Source organism: Nyctibius grandis, chromosome 4 (genome assembly GCF_013368605.1).
Source record: "Nyctibius grandis isolate bNycGra1 chromosome 4, bNycGra1.pri, whole genome shotgun sequence".
In the NCBI taxonomy this organism is placed as follows: Eukaryota; Metazoa; Chordata; class Aves; order Nyctibiiformes; family Nyctibiidae; genus Nyctibius; species Nyctibius grandis.
Window position 1 is genome coordinate 4708211 of NC_090661.1, and position 24270 is coordinate 4732480.

Sequence of the window (24270 nt, forward strand, 5' to 3'; positions counted from 1 at the left end):
TTAAGTTTGCCCTTATTCAATTTATGTGTAGAGAATAAACCCCCAAACCTGACAGTGAAATGTGCTCTTCTAACCATCTTTACTGGCATTTGTTTAATTTCCTCCTGTTTGTTAGAGGGTTTTGAAAGTTAATTTGCATTTCTCTTCTATGAAAAAAAGATTTATTGTAGAGTTTTATTTAGATACATTTTTATTTTTAAATTTTGATTTGTAGTTGGAATAATTAAACTGAAAAGTAGAGCACATTCACTTTATTTCTGCGATTATACAGGAAAATCAATGAAATTATTGGGTGACAGTTTGAAGAGAACTTAAAAACTGAGCATGCACTCGAGTCTTTTACCTAATATATATTATTACTGGACACCACTACTTTATTCTTCCAGAGCTGAACAATAACTTTTGATTAAATAGTTGGCAGTTACTATTGTATATTCAAAATTTAATAACAAAAAGCTTCCCTCAAAACCTGAGATTTTAATCTAAATTGCTTTCCTCTGTTAAGTGATTGTGAACTGCTATACTATGACAGAAGAGATAGCACAAAAAAATCAGTTTCCCTCAGGAAGATTGTTTTTCTGAAGCAGGACACTGGAAACTGAATGAATAAAAAGTTGCTCCAGCACTGAATGCATGTCAAATAGTGCATCCTATCTGTAAACACTGTCAAGAAAATCCAATCACGTTGGTATTGACACATTTTCATTGGGAAGCATATAGAAAATGGGTTGAAAGAGATATATATAAAGATATCCTAGTATTTCTTTTCAAAATCAGTTCTTAATCCCTTCAGAAGAATAGACATAAAGACAAATGCCAATATTGTATCTTAAAGCTAGAGACTCATATAATAATCAGTTTCTTTATGCAGCTGGGATTCAGAAAACAAGTTGGACAAACTTTTTGAAGCGGCTGGTTATTTTTATGCAATGGGCTGTGTTAGGAGGCCTGACATTTGCTTTTTCAGATGTACTGAGTTTTTGCAGCCTTAGCTGGAGAATGGTAGCAGTGGTCAAGGTGGTCAACACCTCTGCAAATCAGATTAGGAGAAAGACTAATGCAAAACATGGGGGAACCTCCCTCTCTCCTCTGACTTTCTATTACATAATTTGCTATTTCAAAGCCTCTGCCATGAACAGTGTGTTATTTTGTGTGACTTCTCCATACCCTTCAGTTTATTTAAAGGATCTGATGATCCAGATGGATGTATAGAGGGTAACGAGTGGTTGCAAGAGAATGTCAGTTTTGAGGATCAGGTTTTGAATTGCAAAGATCTGTTTTGATGATTCACCATGATATCAGCAAGGGCTACTGTGCAGTCATTGGAGGGGCCTTCAGAGAGTGATTCATGTACTGTAGGATGAATCATACCCTAGAAACACTTATGTCTCTCTTCATTAAATAAGTGAGTCTAGAGGACTAACTCCACTGTAGGTGTAAACCTTTGAGACATCTAAAATTGGGTGAAATGAATTCAACACCTGGTCACACACATGGAAATTTATAGCTTTGTGAGAGTAAGTGTGGCAACCATACTGGGAACAAAAAAGCCTGTTCTTGGATTAATAGAGATGAGGGACTGAGAAATGAGGTTCCTTCTGTGCCTTAGCCACAGGAATATTTAGACTGCAGCCATTTGTTTCTGAAGTGTAATGCTAATAAAATAAATCTCTCTGGTTCATATCTAGCCTGCAGTATTTTAGTAACCTACTCATATTTTAGTCCTGAAAGAATTTGGAAATGTCATGATTTGGTGTGCTACTTTGTAGTAACTGTTGGAGTTGTAGTCTATTTTATAGTTCAGAATTTTAGGCAGTTGCATCTCCTGATCAGTCCACGTTGACTGATGTATTCTAATATGAACAGACACAAAGTTTATTTTCATGTACTGCTAAATATTTCAGCCGTTTCTAAAATGCTTCTTGCATGGCAAATATTTTATGTATGTAGTAGAGCTGCATCTCTACAAAAGTGGAAATACTGTCTAAGTGTTAACTTTTGCTTGTTAAAGTTGCATGTAAGAAATCTTCTTTACTGCAAAGACAATTCCTTGTCACATTTTTTCCAGAGGGAATGTGGCCCAGTGTGTGAGGCAGTTGCACCTCAGTCATGCTCAGTCTAGTGGCTTACGTCTTGGGCAGTGTCCCTCCCCGACTCAGTCTTTGTGATCTTCGTTCATCAGTTAGTCTTTCTGTGTTTCAGTTTGCACATGTGTAAAATGAGAGTATTTCCCTATTTTACCAGAACGTTATAACGATGCTAAAAATAATTTTAGATTGCATGTGTGGAAGGAAACTGTCTCCTTGTCCAACAGAGCTTGATGCCTAGAGAGGGTCATCTTCTATGCAGAAAAAGGTGTGTATGTGTGTATTTGCATGCGAATATTTTAGATACTCTTCAGGAATCCACTGATTATTTTATAGATTTTCTGTTTTCTGTATATTGTATTCGTTATGTCACAGATGCCTGCTTGGAATGTGTCCTTGAAAAAGGTGTTTCTGAGGATTGCATAAGAATACTTAATAAACCAAAGTGTGCAGATAGGGTAGAAATGTAGATACAAACCACAAGGCTGTCATGGGTCTTTGTCAATTAACAGCTGTTTTTCTTACTGCGTTTAGCTAAATGGATTAGTGGTTAGTGAATGTATTCTGAGCATGAACATTTCAAGAAAGAAGGATTGGTTCGTGGTTGTATTACTCTAGGTTTATGGTTTAGCTTCTTTGAAATATGCCAGCATAAAGTAAGGGCAAATCAAGCTTTCCCTTCGAAAGTGAATGCAGTAATCATAAATCTGAAATTCTGAAGTATGGAGTAGAGCTTCCATTAACCTAGAGACCTGGGTCTCCTCATGCTGGAGGGGCTATTCAGTCTGCAGTAATCTTAGAGACCACAGTTCCCTGGAGTCCTCTTTCTAAGCATTCCTGTTCTTATGAAATGTATTGCGTATTTCTCTGGGGGGGGAGGGGGTATCAAAGCCAAATGTATTGGAAACTGATCTCCAAGGAGCTCTAGACTAGCACTTCATAAACTGGAAGTGTAGTAGATATAATTTAGCTATTCATATGCCAAATACAAAGTATTGGTCAAGTGTGGATAAAGCCATAGAAGGTGACACACCTCAGCCCAGAAAATCGAGCAAAGGAATGAGAATGATGTGGAAGTTTAATGTAGCTGTAAAAGAAGGATCCTTTTGTGTCTTTTCAGCAACAGTAGTTTTTCAGCCTGAAAAGCACCTCTTTTCTTCTAAAAGAAAACCAGTGCAGGAAGGGGAGTAGAGCAAGGGTTTTTCCCACTTCATAGGTCATAGTATGACAGAATTTCACCTTTAAGTAGTAACTTTCTCATTACACTTTGAAATATGTTACAAAATGTTCATGCTTTATGGGATTAAGTGTAGGAACGCCCTGAAAAATCACCTGAATAATCAGTAATATTTGATAGATTTGTGAGTGGTGTACATACATTGGGTAATCCTAATGTGTAGGTGAAACCTTGTTCCCAACTACTTACTCAAGTGCCACCTTAATAATTTTGTATGGACACGGTGTCTTCAATACCCATGAAGTCTCTCTCCTCAAAAATCTGCTCTAGGAATGCTGCACCGCGTAAGATGTTCTTGTGACTTAAAACATGATCCTGTCAGCCAGGAAACATGCCTGGTTCCTGGCTTTGCTCCAGCTGCATGTCAGTCAACTCTGCTGGCTATCAGCTGCCAATGAGTGTAGCTGGTGAAACTGTTCAGTGATATTTGAAAATGTTTCTTTTCATCTTTATTAAATCCACTGATTGAGAGTTAGTAATGCTATGGTGTTTCTTTGCTCATATTGATTAAAAAACTTCCATATAGTTCTGTTTTTTCTTTGTGTAGCTGTTTTACCTTTGTGTAGCAACTTCCAGTCTTGCTGGAAAAGTCCCTTGGATTTTTTAGCATCACTCTCCCTTTTTGTCAGGAGTTGCAGGACTCTTGTGTTTTTGTTTTGTTTTTCCAATTTTAATTTTTTCATTAGAGAAGTAGTATATGGTGAACCATGTTCCCTCTGATTCCTTTTTTTTGTTTTGTTTTTGACTGTTATGAATTCACATGTGCTTTTTGAGCTTTTCATTTCCCAAGAGTACAGAGGGGATTATCGGGGTAGCGATAAGGTGTATGTATGGTTGCTGGGACTTTTTTGCTGATGTTTAACAGTGGACAGTAATAAAGTAAGCTCACATTGTTCACAAACCGGTGTCAACTGAAACATCAGTCCCATTCCAGCATGGAGTCACCATCCCTGGAGATCTTTAAGAAAAGACTGGATGTGGCACATAGTGCCATGGTCTAGTTGACACAGTGGTGTTAGGTCAAAGGTTGGACTTGATGATCCCAGAGGTCTCTTCCAACCCAGTTGATTCTGTGATTCTGTGATCTTTTTACACAGAAAGGTAAGCAAGGACTGATCTACATCTCATGCCTTCTCTTGAATCCTAAGCCTGTTACTCGGGGGCAGATCCAGAGAGAAGAAAACCAACTGGTCTCTTAAATGTATATGGAATAAGGCACAAACCAACCTTTAATGAATCCCTTAATTTAAGGTAAATAGCTGCTTCATAATTGGAATTAGAGTAGAACAGAAGAGGAATATGAGGAATCCTGAGCACGTGTCTTATGAATAGTACTTTCTGAAGAGACTCTGGAAGGAAGGTTGCTCCAACCTTTTCCATGTAGGTTGAAAGTCTTTGTTAAATTGTCAGGAAAGACAAAATAAACCATTTTAGCCTGTGTCTTATTTGTCTTCCTTACTTGCTGTTGTTGAACTGTCATATAATAGCGTCAGTTTCTATGCTTTATGCTAAAAATTAGGTGGTGTTTTTTTTTTTTATAGGTAATTGCAGACATATTGTAGAGTTCCTTTATAAACTTTAGCTAGGCCAGGTGAGTAAAAATCAAATATTCTTGAATAACTAGTGTTGTTGAACCTGGTCTGTTGCTTTATTTTAAGCATTGAGATTTCATCTGTTAGCAGAAATGGAGTTCTTTATGGAATATTGACTAATCTTTTTAAGAGATAAGAAATTTTCTGGTGAGTATGTTATTAACCTAAGTCATGAATAAAGATCTGTTATATATCTAAAGAAAAATTCCTAATATGACAGTGTAATTCAGTGATTAGTTTTCTCAAGGAGCATGTCAATTCTTTGTTCCCTGTTCAGCATTTTACAGCAGTTTTGCATTTGAGTAGATCTTCAGTTTTGCATGAGTTATGGTAGAAGGGGTCTACTTACACCTTAAAATATTGATAGAGATAGTGCATGCAAAATTCCTATAATTCTCAAAACATAGTTTAAAAGAAGATCATCTTGTTTTGCTGTTTGAACAGGTAAAACAGTTCAGCATAGTAATTTTATAGATAGTAAGAAGTAATTTAGTAGTAGAGGCAGAAATTTCCTAGAGCTTTGAATGTATCATGTTGATGAAATGTGATGAATTAGGGCTGATGATAGTTATGAAAAACCTGAGCAATAAAATCATGAGTATTAGAAGAAGTCTTCTGACTCCTGTACTAACATTCTTAAGCTGGGATTTTCATGTAACTGTTTTGTTCTTAGGTTTGAGGTGGTGGTTGTTTCTTTTTAAGGAAATAGTAAGTTTGCCTCTAGTGTTTTAGATTGCTTCGATTTGGTTTTGACAAATGGTTTCCTTCTTATCTGGATAAACAAAAGTGGGTGGAATATACAACTCTGTGTACTCTGGCATGAAAAATTTGATAGAGCTTTCTTGAAGTTCTTTAATACTGAGAGATTATTCTAGGCTTCTGCAAATGCGTGAATTTTCCAATAATGTGGCAACTTACAACATGCAGATCAATGATTACCCCTGGTGAGCCTGTGCTAGAAACACTTGGAGTATTAAATGGGAAGGTGACTGTGCGATGAGTTGTGTTGATTGACTTGTGTTTTTCTTTGGTGTTCATTTTTCATGTTCGTTTTAAAGGCATTGCTTTAAAGAAAGAAGAAAAATAATTTCACCCCTTTAAACATACAGATAATTTCACCCCTTTAAGCTACAGGTCTTGACACATTCCAGGTCTTTTCTATTGGCTGTCATGCTGGTCTGATTACACAGCAATACATACTCCCTGTGAGCTGTACAGTAGTGGAAATATATTTCATCATCTTCTCAATAATCCATATTAAGCATGCTGTTTTTGTTATGAAGCAGTAAGTTCATGGCTCCCACTGATGTGACATGGCAATATGAGAATCCAGGGTCAGTAACTTTGGTCTCGAATGCTTCATATTCTAAAATGATATCATTGTTCTAGTGGTCTGAGTTCCTGAAAAAAGGTGTTATGGAAACTTCATTACAGCTTTCCTAAAAATAAATAAAAAATGCAAGCAAAACCTTTTTAAAACTCCAGATACTTATTTTTTAAATTTAAAAATGCTGTGCTACAGCGATTTTTCATGAATTAATTTTAGAAATTTGGTGTGGAGGTTACTGCATTCATGTGCAAGTTTATGCAGTGCATAAAGTTTGCTTATGGACCTCTTGTTACTCATTATCATTGTTATTTATTATTGCTATTATTTCTAGCTCCTTGAAGAATAACCAAGAAAACGTCCCTGTAGTGCAGGGTACCAAACGTATACAAAGAGGTCCCGTTCTGTACCAGACCTGTGCCAGTGACATGGGCAAGCTGGATGTGCAGTAGCGGCAGCACATGTGAGCACCCAGGCCAAGTGAATTCAATAACAGCAGTAAACAGGGGAGAAGTGGATAAAATGAAAGGTCCAGGTGCAGGGATGAATAACACAAATGTCGAGACAAAAAGGCCATGGGAGCAGAGGCAGAATAAAGTTTCTTTGTGAAGTCTATTCAAAATTCTACAGTCTGAACATCTCAAAGGGTTGTTTCTCTGGTTGGATCTTGTTTGTGACTGCACTTTTTCTCCAGAACCGGTAGTTGAGTTTGAAGGAGACCCCTAGGCTAGGATGCTCCCATTCTATTGTTTTCTCTAATATGGTGGCTTCTGACATTGTGTTTCTTCAGCCTAGTGCTGCACAGCTGCACAAGGGGAGTTTCAGTTTTATGCAGTCTTTATACGTTAGTGATTTTCATAGGTTTTTTCCCTGTTTGTTTTTTGCTCTTAAAGTTGTAATATAGCTTCAAAACTGTCAATGATAAATATTGTGTTTAATGATTTTTTTTTCTTTGGTTCTAGTTTCCATGTTTTATTGTTAACTGATTTTGAGTAGGAACTTTTCAGAGGAAAAAGAGGATTCAAGTAATGGCAATGTATTCTCATTACAGGATTTATGAACGCATCATTGATCCCCCAGAAACCAATTTGACACCTGAAATCAATTTATGGCTTGGACAGAGAAACAGGAAACATGGTTTCTTTAAGGTAAGCAGATATGAAATGGCACACGAAGAAGGAAATTAATAAATAGTCAGCAAGATACTTCTGATTAGTTGTCTTACACTCCTGAAATATGATTTGTATGAATTTTAGTAGAAACTGTGGACTTGGGATTTGAGGTAGGTCCAACACTTAAACGATCTCTTCTTGCAAGGTAGAGCATCGTAGTCACTGACTGCAGTGCCCAGTATTTGGGGGTTTTGTTTGGTTTCCTTACTTTAGGTTTCACCTATCTGCTGTGCTCTGCCTTGCCACTCCTGGGGACAGAACAAGACTGCGTAGCAGTGTCAGAGTCTATTCGTGGCTTTCATCTTTAAGTCTTCCGAAAGCAACAGCTTTGCTGTGGTCTCTCGGCCTCTGAGTATGATTGAGAGCACCACTGTCTGGCCATTTCCTCCTCAATTTCATGTGCAGAATACCCTCACCCTTCTGCTCTTTGCCTAGGGTGACTCTTGTTTGCCTCTTTCAGCACTGACTTCTAGAGCAGAGGTCTTCTGGCCTGTGATCCTTCTGGCTTTGGCAGACACTAGCTATTGTATGCAGTGTATTTGGCTTGCTTCAAACCAGTAGATTTTTCTGTTCCTGGAGTTACCTTCCTTTCTTCCTATTTTCCTCAACTAAGTGTGTCACTGTATTTCTCAGCAGAGAGAGAATAGTGGGTCACTAGGTTTTGTTCATGAGCTTCTTTGTCCTTTGGAGCTTCCATTGCTTCCAAACAGCCCAGGCTGAAAGGCTGGCTAGCTGGCAGGACTCAGGCTACTCCTACCTTCTAGTGGAAAGCCTGTCTTTGTCCATTTATGAGGCTCCCCAAGACATCATCATTGAGTAGACCAGTACAGGCATGAGGAACTTTGCAGAGGAAAAAGAAGATTCAAGTAATGGTAATATATTTCAGATTCAATTAAGGGCAATATATTTCCAAAATTGCAAAGGACAGAGAAATGACCTATAACTTCAAAAGCCCTCTCCTGTATGTTGTCTTTCAGCTTTTTTTGGCCCCTTGTGAGGCTATATGATTTTCTGAATGAGGTTGAATTGCTGAACCAAGCAACAAACTAAATCCACCAACAAGTGAAAACCATCCACTCCACCTGAAAATGAATTCTTTTCCTTTGTATGCAAGCTACAGAAAAGTTTCTGATATTTCTTCCAGTTTTGAATAACAAGCCCTGGTGCAAGTGTTTATCAGTCTGTAGTGCAGTGATAGGCCAATCTGCCTATCCTCGATACTGGCATGGATTTGTTGCCAAGGTGATTTCCCACCCACTTGGTTTCCCTTTGAAGCTGTCAGTTCATAAGACAATTTTACAAGTTGTTGTTTTCCTGAGGACCTCTCCTCAAAGTCCCCAGATTTCAACAAGCTAGGACAATTATTTTATGCTAAAATTATTTAAGCATAGCAACTAACAATTTTAATTGTGAAACAGAGGTAAAAGCTAACTTTTAACTTAAATGACAGTCCGAGAGTTGCTCTGAACCTAGAATATGTTTCATCCTCCAGCAGCTGAGCTGTCACTGTGAAGTGAAATTGATAGTATTATTTTATTCTACAGCTGTTGTTTTTTTACCTCAGCTGCTTCCCATAATTCCACAGATGGTAAACATATGTTTATAGCTACATAGGAAAAAGAAGTTGTTAGATTGGATTCGCCCATCTTAAATTCTTATTTTATGCAGGCAGTCAGAGCCTCAGAACTTTGGGATATTATATGTTTGTAAATTAATATTTCTACGCATTAACACTTTGGAAACAGCAGGGTAGCTAATGATATGCTAATGAGCTGACAGTTTTTATTGATCATAATGAAAGCCGACAAGTGCCTGCCTTTGCTTTATGCATGCTTGAATATTTTGCTAACTTTCTTCAGGGCAGAAATATAATTGGTTGTATTTTTTTAATCCTGCTTGAGAGTTTCAGAAATCTTACTTTTTTTAATGCTACTCATTGCAAAAACTTGGGATTTTGCCAGTTTGTAAAGAGTACACATTTCTTTCCATATATTTACATGCTCAGCAGGACCTCCCTTTCTTTTTCAGAGCAATTTGTTTCACTGTTTTAGCATATAAAAAAATAGATCTATTTTCCTTAATGTAAACAGAGATCTGCAGGGAAATAAGAGCGTTAAAAAAGAATTACCATTTTTGTATGTGTGTTGGAGCCATGATAATGTATGTCACAAAAAGCACTGGATACTGTTCTATCTTCCTCACTGTTCCAAAATTTTTCTTCCTTTAATGATAGTTAATTAATTGTTGTGTTTCTCCATAAATGAATAGCATTGAAGCACATTTTGGGCCATATTCTTATGCCTATTTTAGATCATAATTCTTCAGTAGACCAGAAGAGTAATGGGAGGATATGATATTCATAAGTCACTGTGGCTAGTTGCTGTCATTTTTCTTATTTATGCTTTTGTGCCACATCCTTCCTTGCAGTGACTATTCCACAGGTTGCTCTGCTGTGTCTGTGGCCTTGCTGGGGAATGAAGTGCTCTGTGGCATAGCTAAGGGAGTTGAAGTCTTGCCCTTTACAACTAGTATCTCTTACTAGTTGTAACTTACCTGCTACGACTAAGCATTTGGAGTTCAGACAAGATGGAATGGTTTTAGCACAGCAGTGGCAGGAGCAAATGTGAAGCACACTTAAGACAGCTTTGTCTGTTTGCTTTGAAGGGAATCTCATCTTCCTTCAAAAAATACATGCTGACCCATCAGGTTTCTTTGTGTGGCCCAAAAGCAAGATTTGTTTTAGGGCTAAAGACTACTGTTATAATCAGATAGGAAACCAAAGTAAATGTGACTGTGAAAGGAGGAAGAGTGATACAAGACATCGAGGGAACCCTCACTCTAGGATGGATCTGATTGCTATCAGGATCAGAATTATCTGCAAAATTCCTTTTATTGCTGGGGAGAACCTTTCCCCCTAAGGTTCCCTCCTTAGGTGGTGCAGAAATGAGCTTATTAATGCATTGCTGACTAGGTGATTAATGTCAAAAGATGGTAATTTTCATATCTGCTATAGGCTCCATTGATCCTGCTACTGTGTCTGGGGATTGTATAGTAGGCATTTGAGAAGTATGTTGGTATTTTTACTGCTCAGCATCATATGTGTGCTTGGCCCTCTGCAGTCATTTTGGTCTTGGAGTTGTACTGACTACAGTGAGGTAAATACAGTGCCAAGGGCAACTGTTCAAGCGCCTGGCAAGGGACATGCCTGCCCTGTGTAGGGGAGCACAGCGCTGATCTAGTGGGGATCTAGCGGTGTTGGTGTGGCATCGCCTAGGCACAGGGTTTCGGGCACATCTGCTGACGCCTCCATGCAGAGCCTCTCACCAGCCCTGGCCGATGCAACTTGCACAGCTGTGTGGCCCGTGTTGTCTCTGTGGACGAAGGAGGTTTTAAAGAGGGTGTAAAGCAATGGAGGAAATGAAAATGCAGAAGTGGAGAGCTCATGGAATATACGAGCCTTTTCACAGATCGTGGGAGGAGTCCTCTATTTAATAGAGACATGAGAAGTGCAATAAACAGGGCTTTTGTATTACATCCTCATGGGATGGGCTTCAGGCTGCAGGCCTGAATTTAATTTTGTAGCTGGTAATCTGCCTGCACAGATGAAGGCACTTCAAGCTAGTGAGCCCTGATATGGACCTGAAGCTTTGGTTGTAATTAGCTGAATGCTTTAATGGTAATGTAAAGGTGATGTCTGCTTGGGAAAGGCAAAACCGGGAAGATATTGACCACTAACATCTCCCTGTCAAGGCCATATCCTGATGTCCTTTCACAGAATGTTGCCTGAAGAACACTCTGTGCCAAGGTGAACCAGAGCCCTTGGCTTCACCTGGGAAGCTTGGCATGCCTAATTCTCTTTTTGACTGTGGCTGTAGAAAGCTCTCGGCAACCTAGACTGAACGCTGAAGGAGGAATAGTCCAAGTTTGTTCATATGTGTTACAATAATTATGGCTGTAATAAGTGTTTCCCTATAATGAAGTCTTTCTATTAAAAAAATACATCAGCGAAATTTCTGCTCTTTGAAGGTTCACTTCTATATTTGATTGTATTAATTCTGTTTCAGAGGGTTTATAGACTTAGAAGGCATCTACACTGGTGAATTGAAGTTCATACATTTTTCCATGGTAACATGCTTTCATGTAGCCAGAAATTAAAACACAAGAAACAGTTGTGTTTCCTCTTCAGGTTGTATTTAAATGCAAATCTATCCAAAAGACAATTGAGTGGTGGGGCTCTGATACAACAAACATCCTTGAAGTTCAATATGCACTTTTTAAGAAAGGGCTGAGGAAAACATCACTTCTCTCTGGATGATGTCTTGTTAGCTGTGCAATATGCTCTGGTGAAACTTTGTAATCTCATTTACTCTTGGTTAAGCTTTTCACAGGAGAGACTTAAGCATTGAAATATATTTTTATGCCTCACCTAATTTCTCACTGATGACTGCTAGCAGAAAGTATATAAAATGGCTTTCACGATGTTCCTTTTCCAGTGATGGTATTACTTCTCATTATTATGATGGTTTCATTATTCTCGTAGATGAAAAGGTTAATAAATGCATATACTTTTGCAAGAAAGACAGTGTGATCTAATTATGTCTATTAGTATTTTCCGTTAATATTTGATCATGAAACAGTAAGCAGGAAACAGTGCTTGCTGATTACCTTCTGCTGTTTTAGCGGACGAACACGTAGGCTTGAAGGGCTGAGGCCTATATTTTATTTATGGAGAGAGTTCAATGTTTTGAGCAAGTGACTATGTCCTCAGTCTGCAAAATCTGCTCTATTGCAATTTAACCGAAGATTAAAACATAGTCTTACGAATCAGTAAATGAATCAGATAATAACTGCCGTGATGATAAATTTCCTTTCAAATTAAAGAAAATCTCTGTGTCTGGTAGGAGATAGACCTCTGTCACTACATCTGATTCACAGTCAGGCGAAATGCAAATAGCAGCACTAGAAGTCCCTTGTTTTCCCTTACTCCTCTCCCTTAGTGACCGTGACATTATTAAAGCTAGTGGATCTCATGGAGTGATTATGTTAAACAGTCAAAGATGGAGCAAGAGCTTTTTATGGAGCTTAAAAGAGCAAACACAAGCTTCAGCATTTTCTAGGCTATTTGAAGGATTTTGGGTTCTTCAGGACCCAGGTGTTGCAGGGATACTGGGCGACCCTTCGTGTCTGCTGCTTCTGTCAGGGGCGTCTTTTCAAGTCAGGGACAACAGAGGATGCAGCCGGCACTGGACCTTTTGGTCCTTCCTCTCTCCTGCCATTCCTGGTTCAGTCTCTGGGCCCCCATACAACCTGCACTAGCTGTCACTGACCTTGGAGTCCTGATTTCTGCCAGTCCTGCATAGGGAATCTTTCCATCTGTCTGTGTTAGAGGATTTAATTCTAACTGATGGCACAATTACATGAGCTGCCTGTTGAGATGCAAAGCTAGTGGCTAAACTAAACCAGACAGCTGAAGTGTAGACTCTTAGTTACCTCTTGCACTGTATACTTCTCTTTTCATAATGTCTGATTTCACAGTCTTATTTGGCTAAATCACTAAGAGTATTGCTATGTTTTCTTTGTGTCTTTTGGCAAAGTGTGTCATAGGCACAGATACTGTTTCACTGCTTTTTCACCAGTCTCATCCCATTTTAAGACATTTAAGCAGCTTATATTTGGCAATTGCAAAAGACAAAGCCATATTATTTCTATGTTTTATGAAAATTAATATCCAAACACACAGGAAGATAAGAGGAGTTGTTATATTTTGAGCATCTTCATTTATTTTCCTCACAAGAAGAGTGAGCTGGTCAATTTTTTTGTACCCACTTAAGAAATGAGCTGTGAAAAGGCTTGTACAGATCTAAGTGAATGCTTGTAATCTATATTACCAGTTTTCTTTTCTTTTACAAAGGGTGTCATTCAAGATGTGAAAGTCATCTTTATACCTAATGGATATATAACGCAGTGTCCTAATCTGAATCGCAGTAAGTAGCAATTTCTTTATTCTATTTTAGATTTTTCATACAAATTATTTCTTTGTTTTAAATATAATATTTTCAGGCTTGTCACTTTTGCATGTGCTGACTTCCAGAAGGCAAAAGTTCCGTGTAAACAGATTGCATTTTATGTTCAGATATCCAGTAGTATATCTGACTTGATTTATTTACGGATTATTGTGTCTTTCCTTCTCTTTCTTTCCTTTTCTTTTTACTCTTCTTTTATTGAGCATGCCCGACCTGCAGTGATTTCTTAAGTCTGGTGCAAGGAATCATGGATTTGCAAGAACTCCTGGCAAAAATGACTGCAAAAGTAGGTACCTAAGCTTCTTTGTCAATTGCCCATTTCCTTCTGTGCTAAAACCAACATGAAAGTTTTTATTCCTTTTGCAATTATTCTACATTTTCATGGTAGACTGATTTTTTTTTTTTCTCCTTCAGCCCTGTCTGCAGTGGACTTACAGATATAGCTTCACGGATGTCACTTAAGCCTTATACAGCTTCTATTGTCTGCCTTATTATTTGTGAGATAGTGACAAAATGCCCAGGGTCTGATTTCTGTGAGAGGCCTTAGCATGATTTCCCTTCTCATGCTGAGGGATAAATGCAGAAACAAAGGAGTGAAATCCCTCAACAATTTCTTCACCGTGTGATGCTGTCAGAGGGTGTGTGTTTCCCTGTGGGAAGTCCTGTGATGTCTTCAGGACTGGCGTAGTCTCCTTCCTGGGAATTGAAATGAGGTTCCAAAATGGAAATGCCTGCAAAGCTGCTCTCTGTGCTTGACGTCACCTTTGATCAATGGTTTTTACAGTGTAAAAGTTAACCCAGCTCCAAGTGGTGTGATGTGTGGGTGTTGTTCCCACCCCCCCTTTTTTTTTTTTTTCATTTGGATTGTGAGTAGGATGAATGGGAAGCTGTAGCGGTTTTTTTTGGGTTTTTTTTTGGATTTTGGAGATTTTCTTTAGGGTCTGCTCCCACACTACACAGTCAACCTCTGTGTTGGCCAAGGCCCTTCAGCAAAGGCTGTGGTGAAGTTTTGGGGCAGCAAGCTGTGTTTTAGAGGTGACTGAACACCTGGTGTGTGTTAAAGGGCAGTCTGTGAACACTTTTTGAGGTTAATTTTCATGAACCATCTGGTCTGTGGTAAAAGGTAATTAATAGTCTCATCTGAAACAGCACCTACATGCTAATTACTTATAGGTTTAAGTGCAACTGCAACCAACCTGTAGATGCCTTTAATCTCAGTGTAGTTACTGAACAGGAATTTAAAAAAATAGGATTTGTGTAGTAGTGCTACTAGCTTTAAAGCGTTATACTTTTTACTGCACTGCCTTTAAATGTTCTTTTCCTTCCTGATAGGAAAGGGGAAACTTTGTTTTTAGAGAGTGTGCGCATTATACTGGCAATGCACTTACTCAGCTGATGTGCTTTGGACAGGCAGACTCCCAGTGCGAAATGTGAAGCTTTTAGTTCAGTTTGCTGCTTGTACTCTGAAAGGGAGGCAATTATTTTGAGCCCTGCTGGTGGTGTGAGCAAGTTCCAATTATCCACTGTACTGAGTAACTTGCTTTCTCTGCTGTTAATTATATTTTTGCTTGCTAGAACTTTATGAGGGGAAGCAAATAACACAGTATTTGTACTGCAAAGACTTTGTGTTTCCATAAAGTGGTGCTGGGATAATCCTTCATTGTGAGTTCCTTTCCTGTTATAACAGTGCACTGACTGTTTCGTTGCAATTGTTGTAGAAATATTGTTGTCCAGGAAAATGCATGCAGCAGGAAAGGAAGTTAATTTAGTAGACAAATGCAAGTTAAAAATAAAGGGACTTGAGGAAAGCATTAAGGTTTGTATCCGCCTTTTCAGCCCTAGGGGTCAATAGCCACAAATGGTGCTAATGTAGATACAAGTATGTCATATAGGGATGATGTATGGCAAGGCAAAGGGCAAGGCTTAGGAGGGCTGTGCAGCTGCATACAGAGCTCCTGTTTGGCAGGGCAGGTGGTCAGAGAATGACTTGCTAATGTACATGAGCAATGAACCCCAGCACCTGGTCCTGCACCAAGAGATGCAGAGCATGAACATGGCGTTTTGGAGAAGTGGGCCCTGTGGTTTGATGTCCAGTTGTTGCTTTTAGGCTCCCCTGTATCTACGATTTCAGTTTCTCCCTCAGTTTCTGTTAGGTTACAGCTGTATTACACCATTGAATAGACCACTGAATGTTGTTTGCAATGAATGTGTACATGCAGTTTATATGACATAAAGATATGAAGACTCAAACCAGGGCTTGTCTGGGAAGAAAACATCTGACTAGTGGCTTCAGGCTTCAGTAATTTTAGTAGCAGTGCAAATTATGCAGTACGTAGGCAGAAGAGAGTACCCTCTTGCTTGGGCTTTACCTCAGGGTCCCATAAGGCTAGTGCTGGCTAGTGAATCTTCCCTTGGTTGAGGTCAGAAAGGTTAAAGCTTGAGTTTGAGTAAAACCAAGAAAAATCAAGCACTTGAGTTCACTGGTAGACTAGTTAATCTGGTTTGTTTACATCATGGATTTATACGGCCAGGAATACTTTTATGATTAACAAAATTTTCCATGTAGATTTTGATAGTTTTGTTTTTTTTTCCTGATATTTTTGTTATTAATTTTGCCAGAAACAATACGTTTTTTACAGAAGTCTGTCATCTTTCAGTTATTTATATGGACAGATGAGAAGCAAGGAAAGTGTTAAATAAGTTTTGTGAATAATAGCTAGCCAAATATTCCTGAACGTTAAGAATTTAGGATTTGGTTAGTATATGAAAAATGTTTGGTATGGTGTGAGCTGCTTCTCCCTCATCAGTTTATTTCTATTCATAACCTAAAAAATGCTTGAAGTTTGAGAATTTTCTGCTGATGTTTAAAATGTTCAGCAAACCTAGTTGGGTGCATTTGGTAACATTTGGAAGGATATTTCAGCTAATTTTAAGGAATTAATTGTTTTATTGCACTCAGTAGAAATTTTTTCAATTAAGGCCCGAAGTTTAGAAACAAACAGAATGTTTCTGGTCACTCCAGTATAGCAGGTAACAGTTAAATGTTGTTTCTGAGCAGATTCTTTGAGCTGTGATGCATTCATTGACCTCTGTGTATTGGAGGGTTTGTTGTTGCATGCCTTCCTTCTGCTGATCTGCTTGATTGATCAGCTATGTTTAAAGATATTTTTTAGATCAGGAGGTAAATGATTTTTAAGTAGATAAAACTTATCAAGATAATGCAAGTGACAGAAAAAGCTAATAAATTGAAAATATTTATTCTCTTAGAGCTTTCTTCTTTTTCCAGGACAAAGGACAATATCAAGTACTACTTTCAAATCTGTGTATTTGTAAAGTCCTTTCTCTCTAAAATTTGTATAGCCCATTTATTTGGAAATGTTAATTTAAAAAAAAATACAATATATGTAAATACAGTAGAAGTGTAAGACAAATCAAATTCCTTTTTAACAAAACTGAATCTATTTTATACACTGTAAATATAATGACTAAATATAATGACTTGAAAAGGGTTTCTGCTGAAAACAAGCAGCTCAGTAAGAGGACAGTTTTGCCTTTAAAATGTGAAATGCAGTTTTGAAGTCACTGGATCATGCTGAGTCTGGGAGAGATGAGTATCAATCTGCTATTATCCCAGAATAACAACTTAAGAAATAAATAGCTTTTGTTCAGGGCTTTTTCTTAGGAGGACTGCAGAGAATAAAAAAATCACAGAAATTGGCCTAGTATTTATTTTCCTTTTCTTCCTCCTAAATATGTTGCTCTTTTACTGGCAGGAATGAAAAAGGAAATATTAGAATACTTTCATTTAAAGTGGATGGAATTTTAGAGGATGGAAATATATGAAATTCAGGTATATAGCATTATGTAAAAATACTATAGCACTGTGCATCTTTTTTTTTTTATAAAATTTGCTACCATTAAAATGTAGCAACCTATAATGTAGGATAATAGCATCATATTTATAGCTGAATAGAGTATGCATTCATCTTATCTTGTGCCAGATTTAGGTAGCCTTGCTATTTGCAGTGGCTTCAGTGTTATGGCTTGTACGTGTAAGACAAATGTGAGTGTAAAAAATAAAGCCCTTGAGAAACTCTTACCCACTTGGCACCAGGGTAATCTTTAGAGCAATGGCAGTTCTGGGGCCTGAAGAATGCACGTATTTACTTCTAAATATTAAGTCTTTATTTATATGTTTATTTATTTATTTTTAGTATTAGTAAATGGGAAAGTCATTTTGAGTGCTCTTAGGGATTAGAGATGATGGCACTGGGTGCAAGCTGTGCCTAGATGGGGGTCGTTCCTCTCTGGAGGATGGTAAGATGGTACCTTGTACAAAGGGGAGGTCTGTGATAGGGCTTAGGAGAGGGTAGTTCAAAAAGCCTTGTCCTTTGCTGCTGCTACATGAATGAGCATTGTCCCCACTTATTATTGCATAGTATCTCATCAGTAAACATAGCAACTGCTAGCATGCAAATGTAATACTTGGAAAAGAGACATCAGTTTTAGCTTCTTGATACGCATTTTAGTAGTTGGAATTGAGGAGGTAATGGGAACAGCAAGGAATGTTAAGAGCTAGCCACCAGGCCAGGCTTTACTCCAGGAGAATGGCTTCTTCATTAATCACAGTCTGGAAATATTTTGTACTGCGCTGGATTAAAATGCTTTTTTCCCCTCTAATTCTCACTCATTATTAGAAGGTTAAGACTTTTAGAAAAGTCAGAAAGTATTAGTCTGGCTGATGCTTAACAGTGATGCAATGGGGATGATTAGGAAAAGTCAGCCTGCCAGTCTTCATGCTTTTTGACTTGTAATCAGGTTGATGGGCAATTAAAATTTTTTTTATTTTAAAACAATTGTAGTTTGTGTACTTTTGGTAGTGCCTGGACATTCCTGAAGGGATCTTAGTGGGGTTTGTTGCAGTACAAGAGTCAGTTGCATGAGTCACAAGCTGTTGTCAGTTAACATGGATAGCTCCATCAAAGTCTGAGGAGTAGCATTAGTTTATACCTGCTGACATCCTGGTTGTGTTTCGAAGGCTGTAGTCAAACTTGGTTAGGCTAAAAATGAGTATACCGCTTTTGCATATTTGCTTTTTTAAAATCACGTATTTGAATTGCAGAAATCTCATCAAGTTACTTTCATTTGTAGTTAAATTATGCAGAAACAAGACTGAGTCAATTGGAAGACTGTCATTGTGAGAAGACTTGTCAAGTAAATGGATTGATCTACAGAGACAAAGACTCATGGGTTGAAGATGATCACTGCAGGAATTGCACATGCAAAGTAAGAATTTCTAAAGAGTTTAAGGAGTAGGACCTAATTAAAATGTGAAAATGGTCCTTGAATATGTAATGTTAACTCTGAGAATTATTATGTTTTCAGTATGCATCTAGTGGCAGTATGAACAATAGGGAGGGAAATGGTAAAATAAATAAATAAAAATTTGACATTGCTTGTGTGCAAGCTTCACAAATAAAATCTGCTTTCCCTTGGCAACACTCTTTTATTTGTTCTAATTACTTCTGTGAGGACTTTATGGTTTTGGGGTGAAAGCATGGCATTGTCTCTGTATGGTTTGGAATTGTTTTCCCTGCAGTATTTTTTTCAAAAAGGAATCATTATCTTAATAGTATTCATAGATGCTTAGTTGCATCTTGCATGGTAACAACATGCAGATTCTGTTTTCAGTGTTTATCACTCTGAGAAAGCAAGGAACAGAAGAGAATTAGTATGTAAATCTTGTCTCATTGAAATTATTTGATAAATATCTGAAGAGAGTCTTTGTTTGCTCAAGAAAATAGAAAACTGATTCTTAAAAATCTCGAAGATGATTGACACAGCCTACGGAAAGTGGTGCTTATGTTCTTTTAAGGATGAGCTTATGTTTTCCACTTAATGCACTTTGCTCAGGGAAAGTGGAGTAAGACCAGTAATATATGTCAAAATGGGGTCGGTCACCTTCAGATGCATTTTAATTCAAGTTTGTAGTTGGGATAGGATTAAACTTGTTACTGAAGGATGGGTCTGGAATCTGCAATGTTGTTTTCATTTACATAAATAGTTTTCCGTCTCCTGTGTTTTATTTAAAATACTCACTAATTACAACAGTCATAGTTGAATTTTGTATTAAAAACTTTTGCTTAGAGTGGAGTTGTGGAGTGCCGAAGGATGTCCTGTCCCCCTCTTGACTGTCCTCCTGATGCTCTCCCTGTACATGTGGAAAGCCAGTGCTGCAAAATATGCAAGGGTAAGTACATCACATGGACCTTTTAGTTTCACCCTCTATTTAAACAGAGTTAAAGTTGTCCTGAAAGCAGATGCATTTTGTAATTACTTTCATAGATCCTGGTAATTCAGATAACAGTGGCAAACTTGATTTAAGAAGGAAATAAGTAATTGCTGAGAAATGAACAAGCGTTGCAAATCTGTAAGATTTTCTTTTTACTTATTGGCAGTGGACATTCATCTACTTGTTTTGGATGGGGAAGCCTTACTTGGCTTCAGCTTGTATCTCTTGTTAATATTGAGGACCATCAAGCCTATGGTCTGAACTTTCTGTAGTGAGGAGCGATAAACTGAGCTGTTATCTTTTTGCCTATCTTTTATTTTGGGTTGGAAGGTTGTTCTTTAAAATAAACATGCCAGAATTTCAGACCTTGGGTTAGTATCACTGTGTGGTGTGATAGTTTGCTGTAATTAATTTCAAAATAAATTCATGAGAAGTAAGAAAAAAAAGTACACTGTATGATCAGTGTTATTGTCAGCTTTCATTTCTTCTTCTGGAAGTGCAAGCTGTAAGTAACATTCCTGGAAGGAATAGTCAATATTTATTTCCTTAGTAGTAGTACAAGGGACAAAGACAATTTTAGCTGAATACTGATGCCAGTCTTACCTTAAGAAGCACAAATTATCTTTGTTTTTTTTCCCCCTCTATTCTTGGGGACTAGTAAACTTCACACATGAGTTTTTTCAATAATTCATTAAGACAGGGATGTTGAATTATTTTAAGATTCATTAGGAAAATAATAAGACTCTTTTTAGCATTCTGTCACCTTTCTTCAATCACTGAATTCATTAGTCCCATGCACAAACGTCCTTTTAGCTGTGATCTCATGCTTACTCTTGTTTACTCATGTAATCTCATTTCTCTGAACTATTTATCAGCATGAGTATTCTGCTTACTAAAAGATGTTTATGAACGGAGTACATGGGTGGTAAAGTGGCCATGCTGGCCTGTATTTTTTGTCTCAAAATATTTTTATTTGTAATGTTGAGAGTCTAGGAAGTTCTTTCACAAAAGTGGATGCTTCTCTTGACATGTCTTTGCTGACATGCATGTATGCACAGCGGTCAAAATCTGACACAAAGGAATTGCAGGGCACAAAATTGTAGATGCACCGTAGATCCCCATGAGTAAACTGTGTTCCTATTATTTGTAATGAAAGATGAACAATCAAACTTGCCTTTTGTCAGTGATTGGCACAAACTTGACTCGTTGTTCTGACAAGAACTCAGCATGTCAGTCAATGGGAAGAGATGTATGGAAGTTGATTGAAATTGATTGTAAATGCCAGCTCCTTGACAGAATGACGTGCTAGGGCGAGAGGCAGTCACTTTTGGGTAGATAGTAGTAATTGCTGAGGCTTTCCAAAGAGCTGCACCGCAGGTGTTAATTTCTCTGTGCTTTTCCTATTTAGCTCTGATAGAATCATCAGTTGTAATTTGCTGTCTCTAGGGATTATTGAATGGCTGGATTATTGAACAGTTTCCTGTCTTAGCTGAGGGTTAACGAACAAAGTAGCTCTAGTGTCTGATATGTTAAGGGTTTTAAAAAAGAGGCGGTTCTGTTTTGATCCCTGCCATCTTGTGTTAGCCTTCCAATTAATATATGACAAAAGACTATAATTTTGTTTAAAATGTCATCATTTTTCTGAGTTGTGCATTAACTTGCTTTCCAGTGTGTCCGTTCTTTTGTTAAAAGCAGTAATGTCAGGAGAATAGGTGGAAAGAAAAAGGAAACTTCTCTGATTCATCTTCTCCCAAAAATAGTTACTGGGATTCGTAATTTAAACGAGGCTTCCTGATTTGAAGCTTTCTCCATAAGTGAGATCACGACGACTCAGGCACAAAAACTAGGGCAGCTTTAGAAAAATGAAGAAAACTAGGGTACCAAAAGGAAGAAGCCTGTTTTTTAAATGCATTGTGGATGATGAAAACTGAGTTCTTCTGAAAATCTTGCAATTTTTTTTTAAAGAAATGAGCGTTTTCAAGAGTGTGAGTTTAAACAAAAAATCCTTAGAAGCAAATTTACATCTGAAAGCTTAGGAAGATTGATAATACTCAAAACTACAAAATATACATTAGTCAATACGATTTGGAGAAATACAAAAGACTGGAGAAACCGAAGGAACCCATTCCTGCAGATGTGCTCACATGGTGCTTTTAAGGGTTTGATAGAAGCAAAGTCATTCCTTTATGTTTAAAATTTGGGAATCAAATGGGCTATGAGAGTTGCTGCTGTGCAATACTCCTATTGGTATCACCCGTAAGGGGTGCACACATGCACCTGTAAGTGCTTGGTTCCCTTACCTTGGTATTCAGGAGAGAAATTGAGGTAAAACAATTCCTAGACAGCCTGTGGCTTTTGTTCGAGAACCAAGTACTTTGAACACTTTTACTTTCACTCTGCATGTGCCTTGACTCAGGAAACTTTAAAGCTTTGTTCAATTGCAAGATAGGATTCATATCTTCTAGCTCTCCTTTGTGTCGTAGGTCAGACTGTTATTGGTCAAGCACAGAGAGTGCTGAAACACCACAGCAAAAAGTTATTTTATCAGTGGTTAGCACTGCTCTTATTAGTAATGTGAAGTGCCTTTATGATGGATACTTGATTAGTGTAAGATCGTAACAGTCCAACTGTTCTCCCTAATTAAGAGTTTTACTGTCCTCCTCTGGAATTGAAGCGTAGATATCTAGTTCCAAAAGGTCTGTGATAGTTAAGGTAATACTTGACTGAGCCGTACGCTACTGTGGCGTTGCTGAAGGCTACCGTCTTCATGGTGGCAGTAGTCCTAAGCTAAGCTAGTTGACTTTGCCTTGAAATGAATGAGGAGTGCTCACGTGTTCTAGTTCTGCTGGTTTGGTTGTGGAGCTGGTTATCTTTAGCAGAAGGGTCAAAACTTTGGACAATAATTTTTTAGTAGGAGCTTTCAGTTTCCTGGGAAATCTGCTTATTTCGTGTGTGCCTTAAGAATATTTTTCTGAATAGATTTGTACGGTTTGTTGATTCCATAGAGTCATTTGCTGCATCTGATGCGTTTTTGCAGTGCTCCAGCAGTTGAAGAGCTCACCTTTGTGCCCACAAAAAATCTGAAGTTTTAATTGAAATCTGTGCTTATATTATTCTCTTGATGAACAATACACTAATAAATGTCTCCAGTTCTCGAACTGAGTCATGAAGACCTCTAGTAACACAAATACTGTAACTAATCTACAGAATGTCAGTAATGAAAATATTTTCTGTCGAATACTAATGAATTTGGTCCAGTACATACCATCCTATGCTCTTATTCCTTCTCTTTAGTTTGAGTAAAGGTGCTCCTTACTCTTAAAATGAATTTATTGTTGTCTACATTATTTGTAGTTATGTATAATACTGACTTCCGATGAAAGCAAAATGCATAATATTCTTAACGTATTCACATTTTTTCAGTGTATGTGAGTACTGGTTTTACTTTTGTGTTATACTTTGCATTTGTTTACTACTTAAGTACTGATTTAATTTATTTATTTCTTATCTCCCTCATTCTCTCAAATTACAGCAAAGTGTATCTATGGAGGCAAAGTGCTAGCAGAAGGTCAACGAGTATTAACCAAGAGCTGCAGGGAATGCCGAGTAAGTTTCAGTTGTACAAACTTTTCCTGATTTTAAATGTATGCATGGTGTTCAAAAGTGACAATGATAAGTTAGTGCATTTCTTTAGGCTTCCTTCAAGCAAATGTGACATCTGTTGTCTTGAAAAGGTGACCTTGAAGTCAGTGAAACCCACAAATATGAAAACAAGGCAGAAATCTGACCCTTGCAAGGAAATATAAACACGGGCAAAATGACTTGGAGGGATGTCTTCTCTTTTATCTCCTGTTTTCATGAAGTCTAGAAAAAGGCAGCAGCATCTTGAGCCAGTTACTAATTTCAGCCAAATTGCTGAAATTTGAAGCAACTTGGCTTATGTTGTTTGAGTTACTCTAGATTTACCCTTATATTATTTAAACTATATGTAGCCCTCGTAATAATTGAGGTAAATTACTAAGTATTGATCTGGAGTCTTTCTTGGCAAGTTTACAGAATCACAGAATCAATCAGGTTGGAAGAGACCTCTGGGATCATTGAGTCCAACCATTGCCCTGACACCACCCTGTCAACTAGACCATGGCACTAAGTGCCACGTCCAGTCTTTTCTTAAACTGCTCCAGAGATGGTGACTCCACCACCTCCCTGGGCAGCCCTTTCCAATGTCTAATGACCCTTTCTGAGAAGAAATGCTTCCTAATGTCCAACCTGAACCTCCTCTGGCGAAGCTTGAGGCTATGTCCTCTTGTCCTAGTGCTAGTTGCCTGGGAGAAGAGGCCGACTCCCACTCCACTACAGCCTCCCTTCAGGTAGTTGTAGACTGCAATAAGGTCACCTCTGAGCCTCCTCTTCTCCAGACTAAACAACCCCAGCTCTCTCAGCCGTTCCTCATAGGTCAGACCTTCCAGACCCTTCACCAGCTTGGTTTCCCTCCTCTGGACTCGCTCCAACACCTCAACATCTTTCTTGAAGTGCGGGT

The 24270-nt window shown here is 38.0% G+C and overlaps 1 protein-coding gene across 1 annotated transcript in view; it reads left to right on the forward strand.

The window, feature by feature from the left end:
• Positions 1-24270, forward strand: part of NELL1 (neural EGFL like 1) — a 296528-nt gene that overhangs the window by 53397 nt on the left and 218861 nt on the right. The window contains exons 5-10 of the mRNA XM_068398442.1: positions 7295-7391; positions 13327-13399; positions 13642-13724; positions 18590-18724; positions 19586-19688; positions 23263-23336. Coding sequence (XP_068254543.1) covers positions 7295-7391; positions 13327-13399; positions 13642-13724; positions 18590-18724; positions 19586-19688; positions 23263-23336 — 565 coding nt within the window. The remainder of the gene's footprint in view (positions 1-7294; positions 7392-13326; positions 13400-13641; positions 13725-18589; positions 18725-19585; positions 19689-23262; positions 23337-24270) is intronic.